This window comes from Typha angustifolia, chromosome 4, assembly GCF_048772165.1.
Source record: "Typha angustifolia cultivar Huaian chromosome 4, ASM4877216v1, whole genome shotgun sequence".
Lineage (NCBI taxonomy): Eukaryota > Viridiplantae > Streptophyta > Magnoliopsida > Poales > Typhaceae > Typha > Typha angustifolia.
In genome coordinates, this window is record NC_133242.1 from 1831143 (window position 1) to 1855550 (window position 24408).

The 24408-nt window shown below is 38.8% G+C and overlaps 5 protein-coding genes, 1 non-coding gene and 1 pseudogene across 9 annotated transcripts; 4 read left to right on the top strand and 3 right to left on the bottom strand.

Moving 5' to 3' along the window:
* Nucleotides 1–25: 25 nt before the first annotated feature.
* LOC140759587 (protein IQ-DOMAIN 19-like) lies at nucleotides 26–1760 on the bottom strand. The gene is made up of 3 exons (XM_073096190.1): nucleotides 1486–1760; nucleotides 931–1167; nucleotides 26–856 (listed from the first exon to the last, which is right to left on the bottom strand). The coding sequence occupies exons 1-3, from the start codon at nucleotides 1750–1752 to the stop codon at nucleotides 344–346; spliced, it is 1017 nt and encodes a 338-aa protein (XP_072952291.1). The 5' UTR covers nucleotides 1753–1760; the 3' UTR covers nucleotides 26–343.
* A 930-nt stretch (nucleotides 1761–2690) lies between these two features.
* Nucleotides 2691–2851, top strand: LOC140759815 (U1 spliceosomal RNA). Its single transcript, XR_012104268.1, has one exon. It is a non-coding gene; the product is annotated as a U1 spliceosomal RNA (small nuclear RNA).
* LOC140759337 (uncharacterized) lies at nucleotides 2713–5241 on the top strand. Of its 4 annotated transcripts, XM_073095869.1 has the most exons (6): nucleotides 2713–3424; nucleotides 3513–3662; nucleotides 3740–3823; nucleotides 3899–4024; nucleotides 4118–4213; nucleotides 4398–5241. In XM_073095869.1, the coding sequence occupies exons 1-6, from the start codon at nucleotides 3322–3324 to the stop codon at nucleotides 4679–4681; spliced, it is 843 nt and encodes a 280-aa protein (XP_072951970.1). In that variant the 5' UTR covers nucleotides 2713–3321; the 3' UTR covers nucleotides 4682–5241. The 4 variants fall into 4 exon arrangements, with proteins under 4 accessions (XP_072951970.1, XP_072951969.1, XP_072951971.1 ...); XM_073095868.1 differs by having other exon boundaries at nucleotides 3740–4024; XM_073095870.1 differs by having other exon boundaries at nucleotides 2713–3662; nucleotides 3740–3809; nucleotides 4398–4683.
* LOC140759075 (probable ribose-5-phosphate isomerase 3, chloroplastic) lies at nucleotides 4949–6165 on the bottom strand (annotated as a pseudogene).
* A 248-nt stretch (nucleotides 6166–6413) lies between these two features.
* On the top strand, nucleotides 6414–13165 carry LOC140759610 (PITH domain-containing protein At3g04780). The gene is made up of 8 exons (XM_073096217.1): nucleotides 6414–6573; nucleotides 6653–6739; nucleotides 6822–6945; nucleotides 9468–9516; nucleotides 9627–9684; nucleotides 9890–9936; nucleotides 10027–10104; nucleotides 12866–13165. Exons 1-8 carry the CDS (start codon nucleotides 6535–6537, stop codon nucleotides 12912–12914), a joined length of 531 nt encoding a protein of 176 aa, XP_072952318.1. The 5' UTR covers nucleotides 6414–6534; the 3' UTR covers nucleotides 12915–13165.
* Nucleotides 13166–17899: 4734 nt separating this feature from the next.
* On the top strand, nucleotides 17900–21357 carry LOC140759772 (VAN3-binding protein-like). The gene is made up of 7 exons (XM_073096420.1): nucleotides 17900–18284; nucleotides 18660–18773; nucleotides 19707–20100; nucleotides 20191–20442; nucleotides 20524–20573; nucleotides 20660–20717; nucleotides 20816–21357. The coding sequence occupies exons 1-7, from the start codon at nucleotides 17988–17990 to the stop codon at nucleotides 21019–21021; spliced, it is 1371 nt and encodes a 456-aa protein (XP_072952521.1). The 5' UTR covers nucleotides 17900–17987; the 3' UTR covers nucleotides 21022–21357.
* A 568-nt stretch (nucleotides 21358–21925) lies between these two features.
* Nucleotides 21926–24193, bottom strand: LOC140759346 (protein LIFEGUARD 2-like). Its single transcript, XM_073095882.1, has 4 exons — nucleotides 23854–24193; nucleotides 23667–23780; nucleotides 22379–22536; nucleotides 21926–22300 (listed from the first exon to the last, which is right to left on the bottom strand). Exons 1-4 carry the CDS (start codon nucleotides 24110–24112, stop codon nucleotides 22094–22096), a joined length of 738 nt encoding a protein of 245 aa, XP_072951983.1. The 5' UTR covers nucleotides 24113–24193; the 3' UTR covers nucleotides 21926–22093.
* Nucleotides 24194–24408: the final 215 nt, after the last annotated feature.

Sequence of the window (24408 nt, forward strand, 5' to 3'; positions counted from 1 at the left end):
AGTTTTCTACTTCAATTCCCCTGCAAATAACATTAAGAAAAGAAAAACCCATAGTAACAACTGACCTTTAGGTACCTTCATCTTCGAAAGCATGAGTGAACCTTCATCTTTGACAGTAGGCATTTCAAGTTACATTATATGATAGGGATGTCAGATTAGTAGGCTATCTTTTCCCATGAACCTGAAAACAAATTGAGATGCATATTGTATGTCTAACAAGGTCACTAGGTACAACATCAACGGAGAGCTTCATGTATCAATTCACACCAGCCTCATATGCTACTAGAGATCTGGATTTTTCCTTGTTAAATTACACTGCTCATAGATTTGCATCCACTGCCTCTTAAGCTGGTGAGCCGATACGCAAAGACGACCGTTGCATTTGCGCAGCAGCTCTGGGGATGTTTGGCCACTCCATTGATGCTCTCCTTCTGTTTAATGGCCTCTCGCATGACTCAGGTCGCATCTTCGGTGCACTCTGCGATCGAGCCTTAGCCCTCGATGACTCTGTGTCGGCCATGTAATTAGGAGAGAAGGCATAGCTGTTTCGAGAGATTGGAATAGATACATAAGATGCTGAAGAGAAGTAAGGGCTGCTCTGTTCTGTGGCAAAGGATAATTCTTCGAGGCGGTTGCTGAAAATTCTCGGGCTCATGTCAGTTAAGGTTGATGGAGTTGGTGAGAGCTGTTGGCTTACGACAACCTTGGAATAACTTCCATTGCAGTATTCAGATAAGCTATGATGAGTAGTTTTAACTTGTGCTGTTAAATATCTACATCTACTCTTTGAACTGCCCCTATTATATCCATGATCAATCTCTACAATTTTCACATTGTCCTCTGCATTCCCTTCAGTCTGCATTCAAGAATTGAAGGTAAGAATCTATTGTGCAAGCTATGACAGTAGTATTGGCAATTGAAGGTACTTACAGATGATTGATGTAGGTGAGGATAGTGTAGTGATCTAATCCTTCTGATGGATTGCCTCTGTAAGTTATTTCTCTCTTCTTCTTGCATTTGCATCCTCTGAGAACTAGCTTTAGCTTGGAGAAACATTAAAGCCCTCATGCGACGAAGAGTAGTAGTGGCTTGCTTCCTCACTAGTTGTCCTCTTATCAGAGCTTGCAATTTCACAAAACCTCTCAATGCATATAGAGCTTTCTTAGCCTGCATAAAGGGTTGAAAATTTTTGCATAAAGGACTGCATTTTGCAGCATCATGTCATACATTTTTTAGGACCACTCATGTAGAGGTTTCAGATTTCTGATGAAAATTTCAGAACATTCATTTTCTTTTCATGTCAACATTAAAGTTACTACAAAATAAAGATGTGCAGAGTTACATCCCTCTGCACAATTTAGTCTGCATTCCGTCTATAAACACTTCTTTACTAATAGATTATTGCTTCGTACAATCTAGATGCTATGAAATCATAGTTCTAGATAATGAAAACATCTTTTGAACAAGTAAAAGTTAAGACTCTACCAGATAAGCTCGGAATATGGATTGAATTCTGACAGCAGCCACTTCCTCAGCAGCAATGTTTCTTCTTGTAGCCTTTGCCACTGCCATGGCATGGCTTCTCTGATCCTTCCCTTCTACAGCATATCGACGAAAGCTCCATCTCCTCTTCTCTGCAGGCAATGGACACGGTTGGTTCTCGCAGTTCCGCTTCTCCTTCTCCTTCTCTTCCTTCTTCATCTCCTTCTTTCCAGTTAGAAAGCTCTTGAGCCATTTTGCTGTCTTTCCCATTGCCTCCTGTTGAATTAGAATGAAAGATAAGAAATTTGGAATAATAGTTATTCTCTTTCTATTCCGCAGTTTTATCCTACTTCCGGCTCATGCCATAACTTCTCGTATCATTTCTTGGGTGTTTTATTCTGCAAGGAAATTATCCCTGGCAATGGTAGATTTGAATCGTTTGATTTCTTTGACCAACATTTTTTCAACTCTATTAACTGCCCATCTTTTCTATGTCACCAACCAACTACTAATTGATTTTGTCCCAATCTGCTGCATCCCCATATGCAGGAATTTCATATTAAATAGAGTTTTTTTTTTACATAATTGCAATTGCATTCTTTAAAATATTATAATTACCATTAAATTTTTTTATTTCACTATTTGACATTATGATTAGTTTTCAACGGGATATTCCTAACTTATGATTATTAAAATTAAAAAATATAAAATAGATGACTATAACATATCTTTCTTTCTTAAAATTTAGATAGATAGTTTTTAAATTATTTTAAATAATTTATAGAAGGGAAAATAAATCTAAGATTTAATTTTTATTATGATATTTTTAAGGACGTAACAGCAGCTTTGATATTTTTGAAAAGTTTTTAATGGCAGTTATGTAAAAATCTCTATTAAAATAACCAGTTTATATATAATTCCTGCAGTCGAGGTTGTAGAACATCCACTCCCTAATAATTTCGGATCTAATGTGGGAAGGTTAGGGTCACTGAGGTGGCGAGTTAATTCGAAGATTAATGGATGGTTCAGAACGCCACGTGGGAATCAGCGCTGACGTGTCCGTTGATTCCTCTTATGATTAGTCATTAAACGTGGGTCCCCTGTACTGGGTCATATTTCATAGCAAATTTTAGTCCCACATCGGAGGATGGAAGAGCATAACACAAGTGGGGAGCTTATATATAGTAAAGGACGGCTACCGGTATTCCATACTTACCTGGACGGGGTCTATGGGCGATCAAGAAGGCTCATGGCCTAGGTTAGGGGCCTCCATTGCACATGGGAGGAGCCCTGGCTTACCATCTCCCTAAATTGGGAGAGTGGACGTCATAATTTGTGGTCGAGGGGGTACGCGTTCGCGCGGCCCCTACCTAAATTCAAACTTATAAATTTTGGTTGTAGTTAATGCCAATTAATTACGAATTTAATACAAATTTATTTGAATTTTCCTTTCTTTTCTCGTTTTATTAAGTGGCATTTATCATTCGATCTTTATACTCTATTGTTAATGTCTCGAGTTAAGTTAAAAAAGAAAGAAGTAAAATGCTTGTGTGAATAATGTGGTAAATTTTGAATTTATTATTCGCACTGAAATAATTTGAATTCACTGGATTCGTTTACAAACTCCCCCGTTGCACTCTTGACTTGGTCTATGGAAACTTGGAAAGTAGGAACTTGAAATTTTAATGAGAGTTCAAATTCCAAAACTTTTCCCAAGTCCTTATCAGTCCTCCCAACCGTTTCAACCTCCCCTCCTCCCCTCTCCTACCACTAACAACCTATCTATCTCATCCTCCATTTCCTCCCTCTTCTTCTCTTAGTTTCATTAGGAGATAACAAATGGATTGGTCCATGGTTGCTGTTCTCTTACTCATCCCTGCCATTTCTCCCTCATGGCCACCAAAAGCAGCAGCCACAGAAGATGTTCTGTCTCCTATACTAAGTACAGCTCCTACCCCTCTCTATCCACCAGTTTTGCCAATTGATCACTATAATGCAAAAGTTATCTCTGTTTTGATTCTTTTGTGAAGATGGTATCTGCAATGGCGTGGAGTGTGGAAAGGGTAGGTGCAAGGTTGCAGAGGATGGCGTTTTCGGGTTCGAGTGCGAGTGTGATAATGGCTGGACTCAGCTCCAGTTCGACGATCACCTTAGGTTCCTCCCATGCATCATCCCAAACTGTGCGAAATCTCTTGTTCCTCTGTTTAACTGGTTTGAGCTATATATTTCTTCGACTTATTTCTTATAATAATTTCAGGTACCTTTGACTCGGCCTGCTACAATGATTCCATGCCTCCAAGAACTCCCTTTCCATCAATTTCTCACACGTCCATCTTTGATCGTAATTTCGTCATATCATCTCCTCAGCATTATCATATGATCATTGTAACTCATCTTTTCTTTTCTTCTCCATTAGCATGCTTGTGGTCCTTCTGCGGGAGAGGCACGTGCATCAAGACATCCGATTTCGAGCACCGTTGCGAGTGCGGAGAGGGTTACAGCAACCTCTTGAACATCTCAACCCTCCCATGCTTCAAGAAGTGTAACAAACTCTATTTGCTTACTAGCTTAAAAAGAAGTAGATTATTTGGATTCAGATGGTTATATATAATGAGGTAATATATGGCATTTGCAGGTAGAATTACTGCAGATTGTGCGGTGTTGGGGTTTACTTTGTCAAACTCCTCTTCTCCAACCGCTTCACCTAACTTTTTTGAACACAATGGCAGAGGTTAGAGTGGTTGTCCAATTCTTTTCTACCTTATTTCATCACAAAGCTAAGTAGAAAAATTAATAATATCACATCAATCTTCTTGTCTCAAAATTCACCCCTTCAGTAATGTAACTATGATCCTTTGCTTCTAAATGCTCCTTTATTGCCTTTATATCCCTCCAAATTCTGCGTTGGATTAAAGGTCTTGTCCAAGGAAGTTGGAAAATTGGGACTGAATTGGTGCATTTCTTTGCCAGCTTCAACTCTCACAACAAGCTCTCTGTGGTTCTACAGCTTGGTAATGTATCTAGCAGCATGGATAAACTTCTGAAAGCATCATTTGGAGGTTATTCATCTATTGGCAGTATCATTCCGAGTCTTGCTTGCAATTTTGATAGTCGAATAGCACATTGTACTAGAAAGAAGAGTAACAGTACAGAAGTGCAATATTCCTTCTCTATCTTTTACTCTTGTTCTATTTGTTAACTATCACTGTTCTTGAATCAGAATCACATAATGCAAATCACTTGATTTGAATTGCTCTCTTCGTATCCATTGGCATTCTCCAGAAGAGATATTTACAAATGAAGGAAGCAAATCCAACAAACTGAATGGAAAAAGAACTGAAGCAAAACTTGTATCTTATTTTGATCCGTCGACGACTATCGTCGCTCTCTTGTTAGTCAATTATAGTGACATTTAACCCTATCCTGAAAAAATGGATTTTGCCTCCACACTGATCTTTTCCTGCAATTATACTGCAATTGCTATGCCTACGAACAGACCATGCTCAAACAACCTCTTCAAGACCTGAAATTTCTTTTCCTGCCGCAGTTGCATCCTTATGGTTTGAATTATCCGAAACATAAGGCTTCCCATCTGCATCCGATCTGAGTTTTGCCTCGCGTCCTGCTACTTTATATAATACTTGCAATCTCGTAAGAATAACCGCTTACAAGTTTCGTCTCATCAACAGCCACATCAAATTTCTCGGATGAAGATTCAACCATCTTCTCCCGAAGAAGTGGACAAGATTAAGATCCGGATCCACCTGTTTTAACAAGTTGTATGAAATTTAGATCAAGGTAGAAAGATCAATTGTCAACGTATATGTTTCCTATGCCATTTATAACTAGTGCATACGAGACATCATTTAAGAAGATGAGCAGAAATCATATGTAAACTTAATGTAGATAACTATCTTATATGTGATATAGAAGTCAAACCAAATGAGGTCAGATAAAAGATTAAAAACTAGCGTTGGCCATTTGCAACACAGGTTCATAATTAACCTTCCTAAAAACTTTGCAACACACTCCGATCTTTCTAAAGAACTCAATAAGGTGGTAGTTAGTAATTAATATACTAGATTATACTCAATCACTTATCCAATTCTACTCAATGGTCCTGCCATCCGATTCAGTAGAAATTCTGAAAGCAGAACACGCTAACAATCTAAAGGTCATCAGATGTGCCATCTACCAATCCTGTGATTCCGAATCAACAAATTCTTTGTGCAATTATCTCATCTTTCCTCCGAAAACCTAAAAATTCCCAGATGGGTAGTTGTGATTCCGAAAGAAAGCAGCAATCCTAACCTCGTCGGCGCCATCAATGGCAAGATCAAGCCTTGGCTGCTCGTCGAGATTGGAGAGGAATTCCGAGTGACTGAGCCTACTTAAAGGTCCTCTTCGACGTGGGCACACCGACGATTCGGTAAGCTTACAGGCGGTTAGCAATGTACCGATCTCTGCAAAGCGAAGCAGCGGTGGATGCAGTGCCTAGGCCAAGGACCATGCCTCTGCCGATGTACTCAACGGCCTTGACGGCGGCGACCTTCTTAAGATCGTCTTGGGTTAATGTGGCGGTGGAAGGGGGAGAGGGAGACGGAACGCAATCGAGAAAATAATATTTGATACTAAATAAATATTACATTCCACACCCTATATTTTCAACATTTACGGTTCCATTCCTAACCTTTCAGTATTTGCATGTTGATCTATATTATTGTAAAAAATTCCTAAGATAGACAGACGAGAGAATCATAAATTCACGAAATGTAGGGTGCGAGATGTAAATATTTGTAAGACGTAGTGAAAGTCGACGATGCCATCTCAGCGACGACTTGAGAATTCGTCGTTGTCTTTTGCCAGCAACGCCGACTTATTCTTTGTCCACAAAGCGTCTAAGGGAACCGTCTTGTCCCTAGTTGTTCCCCCTCTCTCTCTCTCTCTCTCTCTCTCTCTCTCTCTCGAATCTAAACGCTAAATCCAAGCTCGCGTGATCGCCTTTCTTGAGTGCTTTCCTCTCTATTCCTATCGATCTCTCTCTCCTTCGCCATGGCGTCCGTAGCTTCTTCCGCGATCCAACGAGGCCAGGTACAGTACAGCCTCTTCTTTGCCCAAATCCTAGGTCCTTTGATTTCCCATCTCCTTTACCGTCTCCTCTTCTCTCAAGGTCGATCTCGTCGACTTCGTCGATTGGAGCAGCGTTGAGTGTCTCAACCAGAGCTCTACCCACTCGCTCGCCAATGCCTTGAAGCAGGTCGGACTCGACTCGATCGGCTCGTCCAATTCTTCCTCGATCAGTTTGCTTTGTTCTAAATCTGTGTTTGTTGATCTTGTAGGGTTATAGAGATGATGATGGATTGCATCTTGCGAGCGATGCGGACGAGCAGCTCTTGATTTATATTCCCTTCATGCAAGTGGTCAAGCTGCACTCCGTTGCCATCAAGGGCCCGGAAGAGGAAGGTGCAGTTTAGTTTTCTCTTGGAATTAGGGTCTTGAGATAGAACTTAAATTTTGGGTCTTCATTTATCAAGATGTTAGGTTTTGATTGTTACTTGGATTATGATGATCGGGTGCTGTTCTGCTTGCAACTATCTCGAAGTTTAAAATGCAAATATTTTTTGTGATACTAACTGCATGTAGGGTTTCTATGTTGAAAGCATAAACTTATTAGTGTATGTCTTGTGCATTGTACATATACCTAGTGCAAATTGCAAACATACTACTTATGCATTTCATTTGTGGTTGTTTCTTTGACTTTCATTTAAATCATACTGTTCTTTGTGCCTACAAAGGAACTGGAATGGAATCCCTTCCGGGCTTTTATATTTTTTGGTGGAAGACTGGGATCCTAAGCTTGACCTACTACAAATAACTTGTGTTGTGGAGGAGACAGAAGTCTAACCTCTTGTATTAAATTTCGTATCACCCTTTTTTATAGCACCTTTACTTTTTCTCTGTAACTCCACCTGTAGACTCTATTGCCCGACGACTTTCTAAATCAGTTTCATAGGACCAAACACTTTAGAATTCCTCTACTCTAATTAGTGAAATGGCTTCACATAATATTAATATATCATATCCAATAGGTTTTAAAATTTCTAATTTGGAATGAAATAGGGCAAAATGCCTTCTGTCACCCCCATAAAAAGAAACAATTCCATTTTCTTGTGAGAAATGAGTTATCAGTTGAACAACTTCAAAAATGAGTTTTGAGGAATGTTGGAGCTTCATGGGCAGTGCCCCATTCCCAATCAGATGTTTTGATGTGAGCTATACTCCACGAGGAGCCACACGGGCTTATGGCCTTTTGCCTTGCCATTTGACCTCTCTTCCCATGTGAGACGGAATGCTCGGTGACAATCTCTCAATTGTAACCGCCTGGGCCAATGTCGGAAGCGAGTGAAAGATGGATTTTTTTTTCTTTTCTTTCAATTGTTTGTCTCTCTTTTCTTTTCTTCCCTATTAGCTTCCCTGCTTCTCTACTTCTCCTTTGCTGCTTTTACAATTGCTAAAGAGGTAAAATACGACTATTAAAAGGTATTATATTTTTTTTGTCCATTATCTAAATGCTAAGTTTTTGGATCAATTGGTTACCTAACATTTAATAAGGTTTTTTCATTTTTGCCATCCACATCACCACTTCCATGTTGGTCTATGTAAGTTGAATAGCATGGCGTCAGCCCTCTCCAATTACAAGACCCAGATGGATCTATCTTGAGCTCCTATAATTTTCTGCATACTCTCCTGCACACTTCAAGGAGATCGGAAGTGTTGCTTAGGAAATTGGAAATTATCGCATTTGTTATTATCTAGTCATGTCAGATATAAGCTGCTTGGTTTTTAAAAGCTTTCAATTTTGGTCAGATACCTGTTTAGATTGTTTGTATCCAGTAAAATTTATTCTCTGCTACATTTTTAGAAGAGTAAACTGAATTTAAGAAAGATCCCTGTTCCATAACAAATTGAATCTAAGAAAGATAGCAGTTCATAACTATTGCCGTCTGGTTTGGTGCATTATCTGTAAGATTGAAGAGAAAGGCTCTCCATTCTTAGGGCTTACCTCCTTTTCCTGTGTTGTCTCTAGAAGTAAACTTGGGCATTTAAAACACTAATAAACCTTATCTCCAGGTATGGACATATGAAGCTTTTTGAAATTTGTAGTTTTTTTTTTCTTTCTTTTTTTCAATTTTTGGCATCGTCAACCTTGGTCATATCCAAATAAGATATGGTGCTGCTGTCTCCTAGTAAACAACACAATTTGGGCTGCAGGAAGAGATAAGTTGCAGTGCATGTGCCATTGGACGGACCCATATGAGTGTATGGCATGGGTGCGGAGGGGCACTATTGCAGGCTGGGATAGCATATATTATGTACCTATGTTACAATATGTTGGCCATACCACAACCGACCTCATTGATCTACCACTAAGAAAATGAAACATTGAAAAACTCAAAGCATGTCGACATCAAATATATCTTTTATTTGTGAACTTTGTCTGGGGCCCTCTTTCTGTCATGAAAGGCACTACCACTGCATGGCTGTTATTTATTCATGCTTATTTCTCCATTTGACATTAAATAGATATTTTATTGTGAAACTTATTTTGAGTCCTTTTTCCCTCTTAAAAGCATGTATCCCCTGCCTGACTGTTCTTTATTCATGCTTATTTCTCCTTTCAATTTTCGAAATTGTATTAAAAGTAATTGATCATATTGAATGAGTATCTTTTATTTGTGAACTTTGTCCGGGGCCCTCTTTCTGTCATAAAAGGCACTATTTCCACTGCATGGCTGTTAGTTATGCATTTTTATTTCTCCTTTTGAGATTAAATAGATATTTTATTGTAAAACTTATTTTGGATCCTCTTTCCCTCTTAAAAGCATGTATCCCCTGCATGACTGTTCTTTATTCATGCTTATTTCTCCTTTAATTTTCGAAGTTGTATTAAAATTAATTGATCATATTGAATGATTCCATGGCAGGTCCGAGGACAGTTAAGCTCTTCTCCAACAAAGAGCATATGGGTTTTAGGTATGTTTGCCAACTGTCTGAAACATTCATCTTATAAAATTTGGAATCCCTCAGATATTTTGGCTTTATGTGACTTGGACTCTTTACTGAGTATTTAATAAGTGTTGCAGTAATGTTAATGACTACCCACCTAGCGATTCAGTTGTTTTATCTTCGGAAAATTTGAAGGTAAAATTTTTCTTATTAGTCATCATTGCACATGTTGGCCTTAATGTGTTCATGGGGTTGTGTGTATTGTGTGTATCCTCTGAGTGAGCAAGCAATGTAAATGTGATAGTTGAAAGTGTAAACTGTCACTAGTTGCTAATGTAAAGGTGATGAATTATTTAGTTGTTAAACCTAGTGTCATGACTTGACGTCACATCATTTGCAGGGAAAGCCTGTTATTCTGAAGTATGTCAAATTTCAGAATGTTCGCAGGTGGGAATGTTGATTTCATTTGTTCCTTGTATATTTATTTTAATTAACGTATATGGTACTGTGATTATTTAATTGAAATTAATTTATCAGCTTAACTATTTTCATCGAGGACAACCAAGGTGGCAATGACATATCCATTGTTCAGAAGATTGCCCTTTTTGGAACAACGTGAGTATCGACATTAGTATTTGCTTTGATATTTCTTTTAGGGATCTATCTTTCTCTTTTCCACCTGTTGCATTAATTACTATATTACTTATTAGATTGATTTACACATTAGACTGCAGTAACCATCGAATTGGTGGCAAGCAAACAGTATGTTATTTTTGAACATCGGTGCTAGGCAAAACATTTGTTTTTTCTTTCCTCAAAAGTGAAACCGTTCTCGATATTTTTGGTATCCACATTTTTGCTGGTGAAGTTTCAGCACCAACCATTGAACTTGGAAAGAAAGAGTTATTTGTCAATATCATATATGACTTGCTAATATTATTCCAAAGTTTTTAACATCTCAGGTGAACATTAGATCCTAACCTCCTGGATTATAAAGATTGATCGAGTACCATTTTTCAATCGAGAACTTTTAAATTGGAGGGAAGTTTTATTGTCAGATTAACTTTATAAATTATATGATCAGCTAAGTTAGAATCAGGGTTAATAGCTTGTTTATGAGGTTAGATTAAGACAGGATATTTATATACAGGTGTGTGTGCATAAACTCAAATGTATGGTCTTACTACAAATGATAGATGAAATAAGCTTCATCTGTGGCGGCCAACTAAATGAGGGGAATTGTTCAAGATGTCTGGAAATTTTTCATTGATTTAGATTGATGGCGTCAGAATGGGGGCAATAAGGACTAGAAATTACTTACCTAGGAGTAGAGAATGAAGATATTGAATCCCTCAATCTTTTAGTTGCTTTTGGTGGTCACTGTGATTGGTGAAGGGGTTTAGATATTCTTTGGAAATGAATGGCAAGCTAATGAAAGAATTTGAAGGAGGGTATTTGTTGTGATTTTATACCGGAATCTGATCTTCTGTGCTTTGAAAGTTTGATTGCTGATATAGATATAGATTTTTCTTTGCATTGCACACATTCACATGATGTATTTCAGACATTCAGTAGATTTCTCAGCTGATCATTGGACTTGTCCTGTTGGAGTAAAATATCATTGAGAAGGATGGTCTAGTGCGTGGTAGTTTTTTGTTCAAGACATATCATTTGGTGGTGCCATCTGAATCATCACTCATCAGAGACTAGTATTGCAGTGACCAAGCAATTAGATATATCTGCATATACTGAAAAGAAGGAAGTGTTAGTTGGATTTATAGGAAACTAGGTATAGAAGGAAGCTATTCCAGTTTAATGAGTCAACATAAGGTGCTTTTCTTTAAGAATTGGAAACGACATGGTGTCTTAACAAGAATTGTTGGGTCCAGGAATATATCATTTGAGATGAGAAGCCAATATGATTATTAAAAAGAACCTCGAGCCTAGAGTTTCTGGACATCATATCTTCATTGCTTACAAATAATGACTCTCACGTGAAATGACCATAAATGATAACTTAGAATCATTCTCATAGAATGGTCTAGTATTGATCAAAAACAATTCATAGTGTAAAACTGTCATGTGCCATTTTTCCACTTGATATAATCTTAGGTATCAATTCTCTAGGTAAATTGATGTGATGGTTGTCTTTTTAAACCTTTGGCTTATTTAATATTTGAGGCATGTTGTTCCATTAGTTCTCTGATTTCAACCATCCAGTGTTTCAATCATGTGAAGTACTAGAAGAAATAAGCTTGCCAATTTATGGTGGGATCATGACTGAGCCATCTGTACTAAATAACTTGAAGGAATAATTTGTGCTAGTAATTGGAATATTGGACTGTTTCATATTGATCATGAACTGCATCACGTGTTTGTTGATCGTGACTTGCACCAATGATTCAAAGCATCATTGTGGTAGTTGGCATTCGTGAGCTTCTGATAGAGGCATTCTGGAGAGTTCCTTGTTGAATAGGTAAAATTTACCCTCATTTGGTATTATTATTTGAGTTCTCAGAATGAGAAATATTATGGCTCCTGTACTTTTTCATCCCACTGGAGCAACAGCTCACAACAGTTCGCGTCTTCGTCATGTAGTTATGGCAGAAAAATGGTCATAAATGTTTGGTATATAGTCCCTATCATTATTGTGAAATTTCAGTACCTACTGTCTGCTTATTTGGATCTCATTATATGATTGTACATCACAACCTTGAGTAATTTTAATTTTCTTTTACTTGAACTAGATCATACAGAACCTGGTATTCTGGTTTCATCAACATTTGCTTAGAAAGGGTCTTCTTTGCAGCCTTCCATTTTTGTAGGATCTGATGCATCTCTGAGATTAAATATGCCGTAGGATTGTAATTAGGCTTCTTCTGGTCAAGTGTTGAACAACTTAACTCAACCCCTTATACCTGAGCCTTGTTCATCCGTTTTTATTTTATTTTATTTTGCAGTTATTGTTTTAATTGATAAAATTGAACTTTTTTCGACACTAAATAGTAAATACACATCTTTGTATAATGATTATATAAAGTGACACAATTTACATATGTTGTCTATGTTTGAGTCTATTATTGTCAGTTGAAAAATAAAATATAATTAAGCTGTAAATAGCTATTCTTCTTCTTCTTCTTCTTCTTCTTCTGTATTTTCCTTTTCCAATCTTGGAAATGTCTTAGTACAATCCTCATGTCAGCTTATTTATTGCTACCAAAGAAGTCGGTATCTTTAGGTCCTCTCTATCTTTCCCTCTGTCATACGAAAAGATTGATAAGATTGGCATTCATATTGCTTCCGTATATACACCATTATACCGAGCTTTGACCTATAGGTTGCTATCCTCATTTGCCTACTTTCACATTGCTTGCAGGGTAGACACGACAAATATGAAGGATCTGAAGAAGATAGAAGAGCACTAATTGCTGCCCACGATTTCATGGTCGAATCTTGAGAGATTGATGATATATGGCAAAATGCATACAGTGAAACCATATAACCATCAAATTATTTCCCAACAGTTTCTATTTACCAGGACTAATTGTGATCAATTGAGCTCTTGCAGTGTGTACACAGTGCTGCTCCTCGTACTCTCTTCTTTTACTGGTTCCAAGTGACTCCAGAATAACTTACTACTACTAACATATTAATACATTAATACACTCTTTCTCTTGGACTTGATGTTATGATGGTGTGGACCTCACTCCAATCTGGATAATGATCTTTGTTCTCTTTATTTATTTGAGTATTTCCGTACTTCTCCCGCAGCAGTAACCTCATCCTCTCTTCTTTTATCGTAGGGTCGTCGTTGGCTTGCCTTTTGCTTTCTCCTCGACCTTTCTCTTTTCAGATGCCTCCCTATTCTCTCTCTTTTTGCCCTCTTTCGTCCCTCTCTCTCTCTCTCTCTCTCTCTCTCTCTCTCTCTCTCCCTCCCCCTCCCTTGCATTGTTGCTTCTTTTCATAATCTCTTAATGAGTTGCATGGCATGTGACACTGTCTCTCAATAAGTCCTTTCCGATCTCACTCCACTAGTACAGTCGGTGTGCTGCTAATCGTGTTAATTCTTGTAAGCATTGATCATCCCAAATGCATCGTCTATGACTCTTAATGTATATATGGGGCCATGTATGAATTTACTGCTGCCGCGTACCAGCTGTTATTGATTGCAACATGCCGCCTGCATTAATTTGCTGATCGGTATGGGAGGAGGTTGCATACACGTGTATGGGATATTTGGTCTTTTATTAGCGGCCCCTCCTCTATAGTTTGTACTAAGCTACTAATGAGTCTATGATGATCCTTTACAATACTCTGGATCACCTTCATACAAACTGTCCTTGTTCTACGCCAACAAGCGTTGTGAAACAGATTAAAAAAAAAAAGGTCATAATAACCGATTTGTGTACTAGATTTTTCAGTTAATTGACTCGACCTTCCTAGTTTGATGATCACATAGCTAGATTGCGAAAGGTTCCATATATTCAACTAAGGAGATTAACTTCTGTGTCTAGTTTATTATTAATCTGAAAAATAACTGGAAGTGTTTAGGTTAACAGTGAGATCTAATAATATATTTTTAGAATCTATATGCAGTTACCTCACAGTAGTACACATTGACCCTTACGTTCCATCTGTCTGGCTATAGTAGTAGCAGTTGCTATCCCACCAGTTCATTCTCCAGATCGGTAGGATCCCAAATTTAGTCCTGTTCATGCCATGCTCGTGACCCGTAACGGTGTTCTTTAAGCAGTGGGATCCCACTGTGTGAAGAAGAGGAGTATCTCCCTCTTTTATTTCTCGGTACGCCTCTTTTTGTTCACCCCTACCTAATAAGTAAAAGGCCCACAGAGCTCCAAACTCTAGGCTTAGTAGTAATAGCAGTAGTTGTCAGTACCACTGCTTCAGCTACTAGTGGAGGTTTGCAGGAAGGCCACTGACTTCTTTATCTAGTCATTTTATTTGCTTTCCGTATACTTGATTTGGTGAACTACGAGGCTTACACCATTACTCAGCTTTCTCTGGGTGGATCCGGCGTTGTTGCTTATGGTTGAATAGTTTTGAAACTATGAAGCCACTTGCTTTGCCTAAAAAAAATAACGATGTAAAGATGAAAGAGGTCAATATCGGATGATTGGATTCTGACCTGTTTGGATGTTACTCATTTCTTCTCCATTGTATTTGCATCAGGTTCTCATCCAGACCATTCACTGTGAGTTACATGGAGTTTGGTAATTGGTAGTTTAGAAGCCCATCTTGTTCCTGTCTACACTTTTCAAGATCGGATTTGAAAGCCACACATCTTGATGGAACACTACCACCAAGTTAGCGATAACTCTTCTCGAGATTATCTATCAATTAAACAAGGCTAGTACTCTGAGTTGATTTGGCCACTGTCGAGTTTTGATGCCTCTGGAACTCACTGCTGATCCCGAGCTTTGAATCTTTGGAGATACTTCTGAAGTAAATATATTTAGCTACTATTGAGATGGTCCCTATTCCCTATTCTAGCAGTATATATATATATATATATATAATTATTATTATTATTTTTAGATCAATGATTCATCCTCTGGCCATTTCGCCGAATTTGTTATAGATTTTACTTTTGAAAAAGAAGAAGAAGAAAAAAAGATTAGCCCAGACATTTGCGCATGCTGTTTGATATATCCTTTTCAACATTTGAAGGTGTACATCCATTTCAGGTGATTGGGTACTTCTATTTGCTTCTCTCTTTCTCTCTTCACTCTCTTAATGCAACTGATCACTTGGCAGAATCCCCACTCACCTAAATTCCATTCTCATCAATGGTGAAAAGGGTGCAATGGAAGCAAACCTCCACTTAGCCCCCAATCACATCTTTGAGACAGTGAGGGCCAACTCCCAGGGATTGATATCACAGGGGCTGATATGAAAAATTTTTAGTCTTCTTGGCTTTTGATGAGGTTGGGTATCTGAAGGACATCAAGTTGCAGCTTTTGCTTGGTGCTGCTGCCATTTCAGTTACCAATAACTAACTACCCACAGATCCCTTATTCTTACTATTTGTTTTACTTGTAAGTTGGAGAAAATTATATATATTATAAATAGGATCCTCCTTATGCTTGTTAAGTTAAACTTAGATCAGAGTATGGCAATATGTAAGAGTGTAATTTAACAAAGGATTTTGTTTGTAATATAGCTAAAAATATGGTGTGTTATTTCTACTTATGAACTTATTATTAATATTAGGCTCAACTAGTAGTATTTCGAGCAATAATTGTGGAGGTGGGGTGACATCAGGTTGAGCAAGCAATAGACATAACCAAGTCAAATCCTTTACCTTCCCTTATCACTTTAAAAAGTGGTGTAAAAAAGAAAATTTCTGGTCCTTTATTAGAATCGTAGTGCGTTTAAAGTAGTCTCATGATTATAGCATATGACCCAGTTGTGATCTTACGGTGGAGATCAAGCACTCAGATGAATTAGTAATTGTGGTATTTATGTTCTATTATTACGGTTTACACAGTATCCTTTAATTACCCTATAGTTGAATTCTTATATTTATTTTAATGAAATACTAATGATATCTTTGCTTTTAATTAATCATCAGTCTATACGTTATATAGACAATTGAATCCATAACCAACTTGGATAAACCGGTAAGATCCAGCTACTGATCTATAATAAATAGCTTATTATTAAACGCTATGAACAATCTTTGTATTTAGAAAATATTCCAAGTAGTATATAATCTTTTAATATGGTTTAATGCAAACTAAAAATAAACACATAATGGAGGTAATATATATATATATATATATATATATATATATATATATATATATATATATATATATATATATATATATATATATATGAAAACTTCTTTCTAATCCCTATTCTGAAGTAGTAGTGTATATTATGTGCTAGAACCTCCACTATGTGCACCAACTACAACCAGAAGCCATAGAACCATCTGACAAACAGGGAAGTGCGAGGTGAGCAAGCGAATTTCTTCAGTCATGGTAATCACAGTCCAAAGTGCTTAGTGGACTCGATTGAAGAAGACGCTGATGAGGAGAACCGAGGAGAGGGAGCCGACCCCTGGGATGAACTGAGAGCAGAGTTTCTTTCAAGGCGAGAGCCTCAGCCATACTAATATAGTAGATGATGAGGAGGTATAAAAAGAAATTTATAAAAGAATAAAAGAGAATATACGTATGAGAGGAGGGGCAACTGAATCATGGGTTAAAAGGTAAAAAACAACTAGAAAGTAATAAAGGCTGGTTGGTGGTGGTGGTGGTGGTGGTGGTGGTGGTGGTGAGTCTTCTCTTTTAGTGTTTACTCAGACGAGGTCGGTTGTGCGGGAGAAACGAAGTGGTGAGATGATGACGTCGCATGCAATGCATGCAGGTAGGCATGCTCAAACAAACCTCATTGTCTTATTCCCACTAACCGCTATCATTACCACTGTGTCAACTTAACCAACCATCTCTAATCTCCCAAGATTAAGATAATAAATAGTATACCTTCATGCCCTCACTTTTGGACAACGGGGACCAAACAAGGGACACCATTGGGATGCCACGTTTCTCATCCCACGTGGCACTTTTAGATCTCTCGCCTTCTCCTTAAACTAGATGGATTGAGGAAAAACAACTGTAGGTATTTTATAGGATCCTACTAAATACTAAGTAGGAGGGGGGTGAGGTTATAATTTCAACCTATGAGTTTGATAAAATTGATTGATTGGGTTGTGATGGTTGTGTTTATAAATTATAATGGGCACTTACACCAATGTTGGCTTCTGTTATTGGGAATGGAGATTAATCTTTTGGTACTATTTTGGAAAATGGAGTCTTTGATGAAACAGGGGGTGGGAGTTTGCCCTAATGGGTCCTGCCAAGATTTCAGTGATTCCAAGTTTCCATATTCCCAGATATCTTTACACCTTGTTCTGTGTTAAATTGTAGAAGATTAAAATTACTCCTCTTTAATAACTTTTAGGTTCTCATATAACATGATAAATTTGCATGATAGGAAAAAAGAAGGTGAACGATTTGCAATATAATTCCAGGCAGTCTATGGATACAATTTTCTAAAATTTACCCCCTATTTTTTAGATATTTTAATTTGGTGGGACAATATAGGCAAGTTGAGCCTATTTACCGAAGCCCACATGCAATTGGTCAAACCTACTCAACCAACGTTACTATTCATCCCAGTAATTAAACCTACTCTAATTTAATCTTTTTATCTCACTAATTAGACTTCTTTTACAAAACCATCCACCAACACCTCTCAGTTTCCCCATTCTACCCTCCTCCATCACCGTGTTCTCTTCTACCTGCCAAGCCCATTTCCGGTGTTTCCCATAGAAAGAACAAAAAGAGAGAAAGAAACTAACAAGCCTTATAGGTAAGAAGAGACAACTCCCAGCTCTCACTCCTCTCTCTCTCTCGCCATTAAAACTCCCAAATCCAACCCCATTCTTCGACCCAAACAAACGCTAATCGATGGACGACCCAACTGATCCATGGCGGCCGGAAGCCGTTCCGACCACCGTGCTCCGGCTGCCGGAGGGCCCGCGCGACCCAATGGAGTTCCTCTCCCGCTCCTGGAGCGCCTCCGCTCTCGAGGTCTCTAAGGCACTCGTTCCTCCGCTCCCGCCGCCCGCCGCCGGGGTGATCCCCGAGGACGCCGCTGGCGAGGTGGACGACTCGGGCGACGCCGCCGTGGTCGCCGGGAATCCCTTCTCCTTTGCGTCGTCGGCCACCTCGCAGCTCGTCATGGAGAGGATCATGTCTCAGTCGGTGAGTTGGGTGTTGGGTATTTTGGTAACTCTAACTTTTGGGTATTTTTACCTTAAAATTTGGTAATTGCTACTGTACTTCTCGATTTGTTTGTTTTCCTTCTAATTTCCGTGTTTGAGAGCCTCTTCTTGTCTCTCCTTCTGACTTATTTCTCGCAAAGTGCGGAAGAAACCAAGGAATACTCGAAATATAATTTATTTATGGATGCTCTCTGTCTCTGTTTCCTCTTTCTTATTAAAATCTCAAAGCTTTACTCTCTTTTTTTCTGGGTCTCTTTCAAATTGCAGCAATAACCATACTAAACTAGAGTAGATTAGCTTTCCCTTCTTCTTCTTCTTTAGGTTTATTTCTTATGCTCTGTTGTTATGTGAACAGGAAGTATCTCCTCTCGCATCTGGACGTCTCTCCCACAGCAGTGGGCCATTAAATGGTGGAGGATCTCTCTCTGATAGCCCTCCAGTTTCACCTTCCCAACTCGACGACATCAAGGTCATCTCTAACTTCCTCTCTTTAAAGGCTACAGTAGCTACCTTCTTTGTTTCTTTTACTTGTCCACTGTTCAATTCTATATGCCGGGAAGACGTCAAACTCTCTGCAAGCTGGAGAGGCTGAAGACAAAGCGACCAAGCTCTCAGCCTTCCTCTGAGTGAATTGTCTACAGAGAGATAGAGAGAGAAAAAGAAACAGAGAGACAAAGACAGAGATGGCTTTTGCAGAGAGATGGCTTTCTCTTCTTTCGATAAATTAACTGACATATATCCATCACCAGGCGTGTAATTAAATGACTGTGCTCTTTATTATCGACTTTATTTCCCTCGAGAGTTTGCGTGCTTTGGATCATTGCTTGGTCCACTCATAGTCCTCGAGTGTCATTTTTCGCACAAATAGGGAGCAATTTTCGATCAATTTTTCGGCCCAAAATGGCTCCGTGAGTGACCTATCCTATTCCGAGCCCTGTGAGCAAAGTAGCAAACTGGGGAAAAGGTTCTTTCTTTAGCTCTCTCTCGGCTACGGTCATTGCTAGTTATAATCCTTCTCTTTTATCTCAAGAATCTCATGCTTTGGTTTATTTAGTAACCGGGTGTATAATGGGACAAAACTTTAGTCCAGAGATTGCCCCCACCAAAGTTCCCGAAGTACCCTTCAACCTTCTATTACATTTCACACTACTTGGAATAAGTCCTCCTTGGCTATCCGTACTTTGTCTGGTAGCTCTCCGAGCAAAGCTCAGCACAGCTGTCTGCACTCTGGTCTCTTACTTTGGTCTTAACTTTTCTTTTTTCTTTCAAAAGATAGTACGAACGAAATTTTGGTTATGATAATATCATGGCAGATAAGAGATCAATATATATATATATACATGTCATGTCTTAGTATTTACAAAATAACCGATCTAGACCACTTGGTGTGGATTCTGAGCAGTATTCCAGGGCTACTAATACACCGAAGCCGCAGCCATATAGAGGCAGCAGTAAGACAGTTGGAAGATGGCTCAAAGACAGGAGAGAGAAGAAGAAAGAGGAGACTAGGGCCCACAATGCCCAGCTCCACGCTGCAGTCTCGGTGGCTGGCGTGGCTGCTGCTGTGGCGGCTATCGCCGCCGCCACAGCTGCCAACTCAGGATCGACCAAGGATGACCGCGCCGCCCGCATTGACATGGCGGTCGCGTCGGCCGCAACGCTCGTGGCCGCGCAGTGTGTCGAGGCAGCCGAGTCCATGGGGGCTGAACGCGAACACCTGACGGCGGTCGTCGCATCGGCGGTCAACGCCAAGACGCCGGGAGATATAATCACTATCACAGCAGCTGCTGCCACTGGTAACTATAACTTTTCCATTCCAAATTTCCAATGAACCCAATTGCTATTATTATGCCGTATTATAATTGTTACGGTCTTCAAATTTGTAGCATTACGAGGGGCAGCGACATTAAAGGCGAGGGCATTGAAGGAGGTGTGGAACATTGCCGCAGTAATTCCAGTGGAGAAGGGAGGAGAGGGAGCTCATCACAAGCATAGGCAATGCAAGCAGACGAAGGAAGTAGACAGCAATGGCAGTAGTTTTAGTGATGAGCTGGTCCCTGAGGAGGAGAATTTTCTAAGTCTCTGTAGCCAGGAGCTACTCGCTCGTGGAACTGAGTTGCTCAAGCGTACACGCAAAGGTATTCGACAGTGGACCCTCTTCTCTCATATAAGAATAAGAAGACAAGATTTAGAGTACATTCTTCTATTTGTATCTGTAGGTGCTCTTCATTGGAAGGTTGTCTCGGTGTATATTAACCGCACGGGTCAGGTAATTTGTGGGCCTAAAAGAAGTTTCATGAATTTAATTATCTCGTCAACCTTCCGCCATGTTTAAATTTTGTTTTCACTGTGTAGGTGATGCTTAAGATGAAGAGCAAGCATGTTGCTGGAACCATCACTAAGAAGAAGAAGAGTATGTCAAAAATGATGCAGTGAAAGAAATTACTTCCATTAGAGAAGCATATATAGGGCTTAAGAGTGCTAACTTAGTTCTTGAAACATTTGTTACAGGTGCGGTGATAGAGGTATGCAAGGATGTTTTACCTTGGCCAGGCCGACATCTACTAGAAGGCGGCGATCAGCGGCGGTACTTTGGGCTGAGGACGGCGGAGCGGCGGGTGATCGAGTTCGAATGCAGAAGCCAGAAAGAGTATGAGATGTGGACTCAAGGAGTGTGTCGTCTACTCCACATCGTCGGTGAGAGGAAGCACGCGTGACTGATAAAGAGGCTGCCGACGCCAGGGAAGCTGATCAAGATCAGACCGTCTCTAGCTGTAAGATTGGAAAAGAATAGGGCGCGCGGGCATGCATATGACCCACAAGAATTTAAGAGCCTAGACAAGAATGTTTGTAATGAAAGAGATGTGTGGTGAAGTGAGTTCCATCTCTCATTTGTAAAAAGAGAAAGGGGTGATATATTAGATCAATCAACTTGTTTTATTTTCATTAATTTTTCTTCTCCATCGCCCCGTTTGGTATGTTAGGACAAAGGGGATTTTAATAAACCCTTGTTATTTTAAACTCTTTTGCCAATCAGGAGAGGAAAAAATGGAATAAGGAAACCGGATAAACTATACCTATCCGAATGCTTTTTGTTTTTTCAGTTAAAAGGGAAATTTGGATATCATTTCGCTAGAAATTAGGATACCTATACTGTGCAAATTACAGTGGATTAAGTTGAATAAATTTTTAACTAAAATTGTAAAATTATATATATATATACAATCTTTTTAAAAAATAATAAATAATTATTTATATTAAAATAAAAAAGGAGTAATAAAGTTAATTTAATAATTTTATATCTCATCAAACTACTATCTTATTCCATATTTGTATTCCAGCTTTTTTATTTTATTTTGCAACCAAATGCCTTAATAAAAATTGAGATAAATTTTTTAATCCTGAAATAAATTCTTATTTTATACTAAATCTCAACTTTTTTAATATTATCCCAGGCCCTATATCTATTTGAACTGGGGTCAGGTCATACATCCGATAAAAAGAAAAAGGGAGAGAAGAAAAGACTATATTCAGCTCCATTGTTCTTGTAGGGAAGAATCTTTGACTAAAGAAAAAAAGAATCACAGGAACAGTAAGCATTAACAAATAGATATCAATAATTTCCCTCTTTTATTACATCACAGTGTGACAATCTTACAAGGTTCATCCTTTCATCCTTCCTAAGTAATGTATAACAAATTAGTATACTACTAATTGTAGGTTAGTACTTGTATGCGTTTAATTTGAAATCAAGGAGCTAGTGGATGTAGTTAGAAGTTACATCAGGGATTAAGAATCTGAAGCACTGAAGGCAGTCAGCAGAGCCATGAACAGGTTGACAATGTCGAGATACAAAGAGATGGCGGCAGCGACGTATTGGTCATACGTGTGGCGCTTGATCAGGTTATCAGTGTCGTAGATGATGTAGCCAGAGAACACAATCGCAGCGAGGCAACCGTAGATTGTTTTTGTTATCTTCCCCATAGGAATAAAAATCTGCAGCCAAAACGACAATAATTGAAATGAGCTAAATCCTTTTAGAGAGTGCAGAGCAGGCTAGGATCGGATGGTAACCTGGAGGATACAAAACATCACCAAGACTAGAAGGCTGGCAAACAAGAATGGTCCCAGGAAGTTGAAATCATGGCCTCGTTTGGCTGCCCAGAATGTGTAGAGAGTGAGACCCACGACAACCCCGAAGGTTAACACTGCTGCTTCCAGTATAACTTTCCCTGTTCAAAAGTCGAAACATCATGCCTGAGATCATTAGGCTAGAATGCTAGTTATATTATTCAAAGCTGCGGGTATCTGCAAGCAGGCAAGCAGTAATTAATGTTGAAGCATTATAACTTTAAGTCACATGCATTACTGTGGAACAAGCAGAGAAATGATGTATGCCAATGGTTTTCTTGATGAGGTCAAAAGGACAAGCTATATCCATGAATTTAAGATGGCCCATCTATTGTATATCCAATCATCCAACTCAAGCCAAAGAAGATATGGAAATAACTGTCGTGTTAGCAACTAGTAGCGTATCCAATCATCCAACTCAAGCCAAATAAGATAAGAGACCAAGTATAAACAAACAAGACAAGTAGAATTATAGATAACAGAAAAGGTTCTTTCTAAGCAAAGGCAACGAATATGCATGTCTAGATATATAAATTTTGCTCATCAAATAACTCTTCCAGTGCAACTGTTCAGTTTGTTTTATGACATCCAGACACACAGGGAAGCAATTGACCTTCAAAAAGATCTAATATCATGAAATTTTTTCTTAATATATCTTCATCATAGTTGATGAAATCCAATAACAAAAGAGAAGAGAAACAACTTGTAGTCAGTCACACATTCTTCCCTCGAAACATCTTTTGCTGAAAACAAATAATACCTACGCTATTATTTCTTGGAATGATTCCCATCTCAATGATCAACAGCATTCAGATACACAGGTTGCATCAAATGGAACCATTATATCTAATACCAAGGTAAGGAAATCTACACTAGAATGTCAAATCATGTAATTTAATTCAATAAATATTAGAGCAGGGGCGCTGTTTGGCTTCCTATATTTTAAAAAAACTACATATTCTTTTCAATGAGTGAAATGAATTTATATGTAGTATCTTGACATTCATTTTAATTAATTATATGCTAAAAAATATTCTATCAATCTTTAATACGAAGGAAAAAAAAATCCTAAGACTTTTATTTATATTAGTTTCTCATTTAATCTTAGAACTCATCGACAATTTCATCTGTAACCAAATATCACAATCAAGCATAAAAATTAATCATGCAAGATAGAGATCCTATAATTTCTTAAAGCAAGATCTCTCTCTCTCTCTCTCTCTCTCCTTACCGCTCGTAGAAATGCACGCTAACCCAATCGCGAAGCTGATGCAGACCGTGAACAACCCAAGAAGAAGCAAATTTATCGGATGCGACTCTTGAAAATATATCATCGGTATCATAACTGCATAAGAATATATCAGAATCCTAGATTTAACCAAAATTCATGAGGAAAGAGAAAAGAATCCATCTTTTACCGAGCAGAGGCAAGATGATGAGCAAGATGAAGACGGCCAAGGAGCCAGGGGTGTTGGAGTGGAAGAACTGGAGAATCGGAGGGACGAAGTTGACGGCGGCGGAGACGCCGGCTGTGGTCAGAATCTGTAGCGAGACGATGCAGTAGACCTTGCGGATGAAGGCCCAACGGAGCTGAGGGCTCTCGATCATGTCAGGGTAGAGCGACCCCGCTCTGCCATTGGCGGACTCGAGGTCGAATCTGTGGTGGTGTTTCGTCATTTCTGGGGATTTCTAGGGTTTACTGTGGGCGATTCTTGGAGGTGGGGTTGGAGAACGGAGAGGAAGAGGATGCAACGCGAATGGGCGGTCGCGGGAAACAGGGGCGCGGGGTTTCTATTTTTAACTTGGATCTTTCGGTTGAGTACCGAACTGGTCTGGTCCTATCCTCATAGAGCCCCAAAAGAAAGTACTAGCCCAAAGATTTATTATTATTATTATTATTATTATTATTATTATTATTATTATTATTATTATTATTATTATTATTCCTTTCAGTTGCTTTTTCTTAGTTTAAA

Coding starts and splice junctions, on each gene's coding strand:
- LOC140759587 (XM_073096190.1), bottom strand. CDS start 1,752: ATGGGAAAGACAGCAAAATGGCTCAAGAGCTTTCTAACTGGAAAGAAG. Junction 1,168..1,485: donor CCATATTCCGAGCTTATCTG/GTAGAGTCTTAA, acceptor CCCTTTATGCAG/GCTAAGAAAGCTCTATATGC. Junction 857..930: donor CTCACCTACATCAATCATCT/GTAAGTACCTTC, acceptor TCTTGAATGCAG/ACTGAAGGGAATGCAGAGGA.
- LOC140759337 (XM_073095868.1), top strand. CDS start 3,322: ATGGATTGGTCCATGGTTGCTGTTCTCTTACTCATCCCTGCCATTTCT. Junction 3,663..3,739: donor CCCATGCATCATCCCAAACT/GTGCGAAATCTC, acceptor TAATAATTTCAG/GTACCTTTGACTCGGCCTGC. Junction 4,025..4,117: donor CCTCCCATGCTTCAAGAAGT/GTAACAAACTCT, acceptor TGGCATTTGCAG/GTAGAATTACTGCAGATTGT.
- LOC140759610 (XM_073096217.1), top strand. CDS start 6,535: ATGGCGTCCGTAGCTTCTTCCGCGATCCAACGAGGCCAG. Junction 6,946..9,467: donor CAAGGGCCCGGAAGAGGAAG/GTGCAGTTTAGT, acceptor ATTCCATGGCAG/GTCCGAGGACAGTTAAGCTC. Junction 9,685..9,889: donor TATCTTCGGAAAATTTGAAG/GTAAAATTTTTC, acceptor CATCATTTGCAG/GGAAAGCCTGTTATTCTGAA.
- LOC140759772 (XM_073096420.1), top strand. CDS start 17,988: ATGGACGACCCAACTGATCCATGGCGGCCGGAAGCCGTTCCGACCACC. Junction 18,774..19,706: donor CCCAACTCGACGACATCAAG/GTCATCTCTAAC, acceptor GATTCTGAGCAG/TATTCCAGGGCTACTAATAC. Junction 20,443..20,523: donor GCTCAAGCGTACACGCAAAG/GTATTCGACAGT, acceptor TTGTATCTGTAG/GTGCTCTTCATTGGAAGGTT.
- LOC140759346 (XM_073095882.1), bottom strand. CDS start 24,112: ATGACGAAACACCACCACAGATTCGACCTCGAGTCCGCCAATGGCAGA. Junction 23,781..23,853: donor CATCATCTTGCCTCTGCTCG/GTAAAAGATGGA, acceptor ATTCTTATGCAG/TTATGATACCGATGATATAT. Junction 22,537..23,666: donor AGCGTGCATTTCTACGAGCG/GTAAGGAGAGAG, acceptor ACTTTTGAACAG/GGAAAGTTATACTGGAAGCA.